Source organism: Priapulus caudatus, unplaced genomic scaffold, assembly GCF_000485595.1.
Source record: "Priapulus caudatus unplaced genomic scaffold, Priapulus_caudatus-5.0.1 Scaffold1817, whole genome shotgun sequence".
NCBI classification, from domain to species: domain Eukaryota; kingdom Metazoa; phylum Priapulida; class Priapulimorpha; order Priapulimorphida; family Priapulidae; genus Priapulus; species Priapulus caudatus.
The window spans coordinates 9306-17525 of NW_014578878.1; the positions used below are offsets into that span (position 1 = coordinate 9306).

General features: G+C 51.3%; 2 protein-coding genes across 2 annotated transcripts in view; both read right to left on the minus strand.

Annotated features, from left to right (window-relative positions):
- Positions 1 to 76: 76 nt before the first annotated feature.
- Positions 77 to 3367, minus strand: LOC106817657. Its single transcript, XM_014822344.1, has 4 exons — positions 3236 to 3367; positions 2057 to 2161; positions 739 to 1002; positions 77 to 406 (listed from the first exon to the last, which is right to left on the minus strand). Exons 1-4 carry the CDS (start codon positions 3365 to 3367, stop codon positions 77 to 79), a joined length of 831 nt encoding a protein of 276 aa, XP_014677830.1.
- A 1142-nt stretch (positions 3368 to 4509) lies between these two features.
- LOC106817658 (protocadherin Fat 3-like) overlaps positions 4510 to 8220 on the minus strand; it is a 5581-nt gene continuing 1870 nt past the window's right edge. Inside the window, exons 4-5 of the mRNA XM_014822345.1 lie at positions 6681 to 6868; positions 4510 to 4585 (exon numbers count right to left, since the gene is read on the minus strand). Coding sequence (XP_014677831.1) covers positions 6688 to 6868 — 181 coding nt within the window. The 3' untranslated portion in view covers positions 4510 to 4585; positions 6681 to 6687. The remainder of the gene's footprint in view (positions 4586 to 6680; positions 6869 to 8220) is intronic.

An 8220-nucleotide genomic window follows, 5' to 3' on the forward strand; every position in this document is an offset into this window, starting at 1 on the left:
TATATTTATTATTATATTTATACTTTATTCAGACTACTTACTGTTTATTAGGTGCTTATTTTATTGACTCCAAACGTTAGTGGCGCACCTGCCGCCTTGTACGCCACGCCGAGGCCATGCCCTGCCCTGTCCTTGATGCTTCTGCGCACATCAACCCAAACTCTCGATATCTCATCGACTTGAACTCAGATGATAACCTCACCTTCTGTTCCAGTGCAGTTTCCACGTAAGGTATGTCCTTGCGCTGGTCCGGTGGCTGCACCCTCGCCCCCGCCATCGTCGTCGTCGTCGTCGTCTGGGGCGGCCCGTACGTCACGTTGGGGTTGGGCGGCGTCGTTGGCCGATAGGAGGTGTTCGGGTCGGTATGCGCGCTGGTGTCGCCCTCTGGCACAAACATGCCCAGCTCCTGCAGACAGCAATGCAGTGCAGCAGCGCCATCTAGCGGCGACCTTATCTCGAGAACTAGTTATTTTGGTACACAGGATAGCACCATTTTTTGGAGGCGGATTTTGGAACAAGGTTTAAAAATTTGGGAATTGTGATTTATTTTACCGGTAACTGTGACATGACATATTTTTGACCTGGGACACTGGAAATGCTTACCACGTTCCCTAATTATGATTTGCATTCCCCAACACACGCGCAAACACACTCACTCTCTCTCACACACACACGTACACACATACGCATACACGCACACACGCACGCACACACGCACGCACGCACACACACACACACCTGCGTTTCGTATCCGTGTATGTGCTCGGGGTACGGTGGTGCCACGTGCGGCGGTGCCACGTGCGGTGGCGCCACGTGTGGTGGCTCGGGGTACGGTGGCGCCACCTGCGGCTCGGCGTACGTCGGCGGTATTTGTGGTTTGGTTTCGAACGGGGCGTCGATGTAGACGGGTTCGTAGCGTGGCACCACCTGGAGTCGCTTCACCTGATCCCTGTGCTTCTTATAGCTGCAGCGAGTCAAGCAGGGTAGATCAGCACAGAACACCTGACATATAGGGAGTTGTTAGTGAACTACAGATAACCCACCTGACATATAAGGGGTTGTTAGTGAACTACGGATAACCCACCTGACATATATATAGGATCGTTAGTGAACTACAGATAACCTACCTGATATATAGAGGGTTGTTAGTGAACTACAGATAACCTACCTGATATATAAGGGGTTGTTAGCGAACTACAGATAACCTACCTGGTATATAGGGGGTTGTTAGTGATCTACAGATATCTTATCTGATATATAGGGGGTTGTTAGTAAACTACAGATAACACACCTGATATATAGAGAATTGTTAGTGAACTACGGAGAACTCACCTGACATATAGGGAGTTGTTAGCGAACTACAAATAACACACCTGATATATAGATGATTGTTAGTGAACTACGGATAACCCACCTGACATATAGGGAGTTGTTAGTGAACTACGGATAACCCACCTGACATATATAGGATCGTTAGTGAACTACAGATAACCTACCTGATATATAGATGGTTGTTAGTGAACTACAGATATCCTACCTGACATACAGACGGTTGCTAGTGCCATTTAGATTCTGCCCACTGTCCTTGATGAGTTGCTGTCTGTCCTCGTATCTGCAATGTCCGAAGGTTACGGCATTCGTTAGTATCATGAACCGATTTAGGTAATAAATGCCATGACGAGTACCAGTGTGTGGTCAAGGAAGGCTAGATATGGACCGAATACAATAAAAATCAGCACTCACATTCAAACACATTTAATTTAAGCTGGGGAGGTACAGCAGAAGAGTTTGAGTCGATGGGCTAATGTAACTTGCATGGATAAACCGCAATTTAATCTGCAGGTGAATAACGATTTTTAAAATACGACGATACAAACTCAATGATCAACGACACAAACACAACACGATACATTTGACCACGATAAAATATTACGATTTCAGTAGTAAGGAAAAACAAGCGAACGTGCGTTGGTAGCAGACGATGACGTTACCTCGCGTGGCTGCTGGTCCTGCTGCTAGTGCCGCTAGAGAGAGATGGAGGGAGCCTGGTAGATACTCTCGCAAAAGCGCCCTCTGTCGAGCCTGCGCCGCTGTCGGCCCTGCCGGTGGAGCCACCTAGCGTCGCCTCGTAGTATGGCTCATCGAGGGTCGATCTCTCAATCTGAGATCGAGATCACGGCAATTAATGAAACAATAACAACAACAACAACAATAACAACAATAACAACTGTAATAGAAATACGCTAACAAATTTAAGAGGATGTAGGCGGCTTAGCACGTCGTCGAAATAGCTGACCATCTCTGTGTGCCCTCCTATTTCTCAAAACCTCTTACAAAGTCATATCAATCCGGGTGACGCTTGCCGCAGCAAATTCCCATGGGAGAGCGTCGTGAGTGATAACGAGGGAAGTGCGAGGCTGGCAGTCAACGTCCATAGTTAGAGGCGGGGGTGGTGGGTCGGAGAAGGCGGATCGACGGATGGCTACGTGATGGTTTACACTTATTTCAGGCTTATTGACTCTTACACTTACTACATGTGACATTTTCGTTTATTCATACTCAGTCAGTCAGTCACGCCCGTGGCTGCCTGGTGGAGCATAGGCCACTGATGCTGAAGGGGTCGTTGTCGTATCAGGTACTACATATATGTACCCGAGGTACATATATGTAGTACACAAAGTGTACCCAACTTGTTAACTACAGAAGTGTAACGCCTAACCGCATAACGCTTAAAACATACCTATATGAAAATATATAACATAGATACTAAACAAACTTAAAAGCTACCTCGGGTTACATATATGTAGCGTAAGCCGATACAGCGACAACGGACGCCTTCGTCGCACTACACCTGATGAATCATTCCTTATACATTCATACTAGTACTTTATCATACTTTATTTATTCTATTATTATATATTTATTATTATATTTATACTGTTATTCAGACTACTTACGTTTTTATTAGGTGGCGTTATTATTGACTTCCACACGTTAGTTGCGCACCGCTGCCGCCTGTACGCCACGCGAGGCCATGCCCTCCCTGTCCCTGATGCTTCTGCGCTACATCAACCCAAAACTCCTCGATGATCTATCGAGCTTGAACTCAGATATAAGCCTCACCTTCTGTTCCGAGTGCAGTTTCCACCGTAAGGTTATGCCTGCGCGGTCCGGTGCTGCACCCTCGCCCCCGGCCCATCGTCCGTCGTCGTCGCTCGTGCTGGGCGGCCCGTACGTCAACAGTTGGGTTTGGAAGGCTTTTCCGTTGGCCCGATAGAGGCTGTTCGGTCGGTATGCGCGCTGGTGTCGCCCTCTGGCACAACATGCCCAGCTCCTGTAGGACAGCAATGCAGTGCAGCAGCGCCATCTCAGCGGCGGACTATATCTCGTGAGAACTAGTTTTATTTTGGTACACAGGATAGCACCAGTTTTTTGGAGGCGGATTTTGACAAGGTGAAAGAATTTGGCAATTGTGGATTTAATTTTACGCGTAACTGTGACATGACATATTTTTTGACCTGGACACTGGAAATGCTTACCCACTTTCCTAATTATGATTTCATTCCGCCAACACATCCGGCCGCGCAAACATCACTCACTCTCTCTCACACACACACGTACACGACATACGCATACACGCACACAACGCACGCAACGGCACGCACAGCACGCACGCACCACACACACACATACCTGGCGTCTGCGTATCCGTGTATGGGCTCGGTACGTGGTGCCTACGTGGCGGGCGCCACGTGCGTGGCGCCCACGTGTGGGTGGCTGCGTGGTACGGTGGCAGCCACATGCGGGCTCGGCGTACGTCGGCCGGTATTTGTGGGTTTGGTTTGACGGGGCGTCGATGTAGACGGGTTCGTAGCGTGGCTACCCCTGGAGTCGCTTCACCTGATCTTGCTTCTATAGCTGGCCCGAGTCAAGCAGGTAGATCAGGCAAACAGATACATGAGTGCGAGAGAGGGGGAAAAGAGAGAGATGGGGGGAAAATTAGGAGTGACGAGAGAGAAGCGAGAAGGAAGGTAAAGAGAGAAGGGGAGAGAGAGAGAGAAGAAGAGAGAGAAGAAAGAGAGCGAGAGAACGAGAGCGACAGAGAGAGAGAGAGAGAGAGAGAGAGAGAGAGAGAGAGAGGAATTATGAGAGAGAGAGAGGAAGAGAGAGAGAGAGAGAGAGCGAGAAGCGAAGAGAGAGAGAGAGAGATAGAGAGCGACGAGAGATGCTCGCACCAATGACTTAAAGCAATTATCAGTGATAGTTAAACTCGCGCGGTATCTTAACTTTCCAGCCACTGACAAACCTACACTCAACGCTCGCTACTCACCGCCCCACAACAGGGCAGACCTGGCGGACCAGCGCCAAGTAGGCAAGAGAACGTATGCAGAGGCACGTCTAGAGCGATAGCGCAGCTGCCAGTTACTATGATGTCGCCTGTAACGTTCTGCGCTGCCGACCGCCGCCGGCTCCTCCTTCGGCGCCGTGACACCCGAGCCCGGACGAAGGCGGCCGTCATGCCGCTGCGCGCGCTGAGAAAGCTCTGGCCGCAGCTGCTGCTGGCTGCTCCTCCGTAAATATCTTACTGCAAGGCGGAGAGACGAAAGAGTTTATGAAGCGGAGGGGGGGGGTGCAGTGAGGCAGGTGGTGAATGAGGCAGGGTGAATGAGTGAAGGACGGGTGAATGATGGCAGGGGAATGAGTGAGGCGGGGTGAATGAGCAGGTGAATAATGTGAGGCGGGTGAATGATGGGTCAGGGGAAGTAAGTGAGGCCAGGTGATGAGGCAGGTGAATGATGCAGGGTGAATAAGTGAGGCAGGGTGAATGAAGGCAGGTGATGAATGAGGCACGGGAATGAGGCAGGGATTGAATGAAGTGAGGCGGGGTGAATGATGCCGGTGAAATAAGTGAGGCGGGTGAATGAAGCAGGTGAATGATGCAGGTGCATAAGTTAGGCAGGGTGAATGAGGCAGGGTGAATAAGGAGGCAGGGTGAATGAGGCCAGGGTGAATGAGTGACGCTGGGTGTAATGATGCAGGGTGAATGAGTGAGGCATGGGTGAATGAGGCAAGGGTGAGTGAGGCAGGGTGAATGAGTGAGGCTAGGTGAAGAGTGAGGCGGCGGTGAATGATGCAGGGTGAATAGTGAGGCAGGGTGAATGAGCAGGGTGAATGAGTTGAGGCGGGTGAAATATGCAGGGTGAATAATGGCACGGGTGAATGAGTGCAGGCGGCGGTGAATGATGCATGGATGATATGAGGGCAGGGTGAATGAGTGAGGCAAGGTGAATGATGCAGGGTTAATGAGTGAGGCAGGCGTGAAGAGCAGGTGTGAAGTGAGCAGGGTGAATGAGTGAGGCGGGGTGAATGATGCAGGGTGAATGACAGGCAGCGGTGAATAGAGTGAGGCGGGGTGAATGACTGCAGGGTGAATGAGTGAAGGCAGGGTGAATGAGGCCAGGGTGAGTGAGGCAGGGTGAATGAGTGAGGCAGGGTGAATGAGTGAGCGGGGGTGAATGATGCAGGGTGAATAAAGTGAGGCAGGGTGAATGAGGCAGGGCTAGTTGGGGCAGTGGTGAATGAGTGAGTGGGGTGAATCGATGCAGGGTGAATAAGCAGGGTGAATGATGATGGCGGTGAATGATGCAGGGTGAATGAGGCAGGGTGAATGAGTGAGGCGGGTGAAATGATGCAGGTGAATGAGTGAGGCAGGGTGAATGAGCAGGGTTGAATGAGTCGAGGCAGGGTGAGTGAGGCAGGGCGGGTGAGTGAGGCAGGGTGAATGAGGCAGGGTGAATGAGTGAGGCAAGGATGAATGAGCGAGGGCACGGGTGAGTGAGGCAGGGGAGTGAGGCAAGGGTGAATGAAGGCAGGGTGAGTGATGGAGGCAGGGTGAAATGATGAGGGGCAGGTGATGAGTGAAGGCAGCGTGAATGAGGCAGGGTGAATAGTGAGGCGGGTGAATGATGAGGCAGGGTGGTGAGTGAGGTAGGGTGAGTGAGGCAGGTGAGTGAGGCAGCGGGTGAATGAGGCAGGGTTGAATGATGCCAGGGGAGTGAGCAGGTGAGTGAGGCAGGCGGGTGAACTGAGGCACGGTGAGTGAGTGAGGCCAGGCGCGGTTGAGTGAGCAGGCGGGGTGAGTGAGCAGGGTGGGTGAGCTGAACGGTCAGGGTGAGTGAGTGAAGGGCAGGGGAGTGAGTGAGCAGGTGAGTGAGTGAGGCAGGGTGAGTGAGTGAGGCAGGGTGAATGAGGCAGGGCGGGTGAGTGAGGCAGGGTGAGTGAGGCAGGGTGGGTGAGTGAGGCAGGGTGGAATGAGCAGGGCGGGAGTGAGCGCAGGTGAGTGAGGCCAGGGCGGGTGAGTGAGGCAGGGTGAGTGAGGCAGGGTGAGTGAGTGAGGCAGGGTGAGTGAGGCTGGGTGAGTGAGGCAGGGTGAGTGAGGCAGGGTGAGTGAGGCAGGGTGAGTGAGTGAGGCAGGGTGAGTGAGGCAGGGTGAGTGAGGCAGGGCGGGTGAGGACAGGTGAGTCCGAGTGAGGCTAGGGTGAGTGAGGCAGGGTGAGTGAGGCAGGAGAGTGAGGCAGGGGGGTGACTGAGCAGGGCGGGTGAGTGAGGCAGGTGAGTGAGGCAGGGTACTGACGACGACAATCGCGACGACGACTACGAGAACGAGTGGCGTCACCTACCCCGCAGCTATGATCTGCGACCGATTGAGCAGACGACCGGTCTCCGGGTCGGTGACGTAAGTAACCAGACGTCGGCAGAGTCGAGGTCGACCTTAGACGCTGTTGTCCGGCGTACGTCGATCGGAGCGTAGCGACGGTTCTCGATGCGGTGGATGCCGACGACATATCCGGTCTGATCCTGCAGTACTCTGTAACGCCCCCGCAGCAGCAACAACATCAGCAGTAGTAGTAGTACGTACAGTATAGCAGTAGCAGTAGAGTAGTAGTAGTAGTAAGTAGTATAGTTAGTAGTAGTAGTAGTAGCAATAGCAGTAGCATAGGCAGTCGTAGTATAAGTAGTAGTATGTAGTAGATAGTAGTAGATAGTATAGTAGTAATAGATAGTAGTAGAGTAGTGGGGGGGGGGGTAGCATAGCAGTACAGTAGCAGTAGTAGTAGTAGTAGCAGCAGCATCAAGCACAGGCAGCAAGCAGCAGCAGCAGCTAGTAGTAGTAGTAGTAGTAGTAGTATGTAGTAGTATCGTATAGTAGTAGTAGTAGTAGTCAGTTAGCACAGACAGTAGCAGTACAGTAGTAGTAGTAGCAGGCAGCACAGCAGGCAGCAGCAGCAGCAGCAGTAGTAGTATAGTAGTAGTAGTAGTAGCATGAGTAAGAAATATAGGCAGACAACAGCAGTAGTAGCAGCAGCGCGGCAACAACAGCAGCATAGCAGCAGCAGCAGTATAGCAGCATAGCACAGCAGTCAAGCACAGCAGCGGCAGCAGCAGCAGCTAGCTGCAGCAGCAGCAGCAGGAGGTGGCAACAGCAGCAGCAGACAGCAGCAGGCAGCAGTAGTAAAGCAGTAGCAGCAGTAGGGCAGCAGTACAGCAAGCAGCAGCAGCAGCTAAGTAGTAGTAGCAGCAGCAGCAAGCAGTATACGTATAGTAGCAGCAGCAGCACAGCAGGCAAGTAGCAGCAGCAGCAGCAACAGCAGCAGCAGCAGCAGTCAGTATGCAGGGGCAGCCGTACAACAGCAGCAGCAGCAGCAGCACCAGCAAGTCAGCAGACAGCAGGCAGTAGCAGCAGCAGGCAATCGCAAGCAGCAGCAAGCAGCAGTAGTAGTAGGCAGCACATAATACATGAGGTCGTGTGAGCATATATCACTTTATATTGCTATATTGTTCCTAATCGTAATTACTGTTATTTAGTTAGTTACTATTATTTAGTCATTATTTCATTAGCTATAATTATATCATATTAAAATTTAACTGTATTATATTATGTTGATACACTACAATACTACGGTAGCGTTATTCAATGTAATTCATACTTAATATTATACCATTGTAATTATTCCTGTTTAAATTGGCCGGGGGTGTTCTATGTAAATGAATGACCGCGGACTTAGATGACGTAAGCAAACCGATGACGTCATCTTACCTCCTCACCTCCCGCGCATGGCCGCGTCTGCACGCGCTGTGGCTGCCATCCGGTCACGACTAGGCGCCATCATGTGATCGTCTCCGCAAAACATTCACAGATCACCTCGGTCTGCTTTACAG

Bases quoted from the DNA above. Each gene is read 5' to 3' on its own strand.
- LOC106817657 (XM_014822344.1), bottom strand. From the start codon at position 3,367: ATGGCGCTGCTGCACTGCATTGCTGTCCTACAGGAGCTGGGCATGTTG. The intron at 1,003-2,056 runs GTATCTACCAGG...CCTATATGTCAG, and splicing joins CAGAGGGCGCTTTTGCGAGA to GTGTTCTGTGCTGATCTACC. The intron at 407-738 runs GTGTGTGTGTGT...TGCTGTCTGCAG, and splicing joins TACACGGATACGAAACGCAG to GAGCTGGGCATGTTTGTGCC.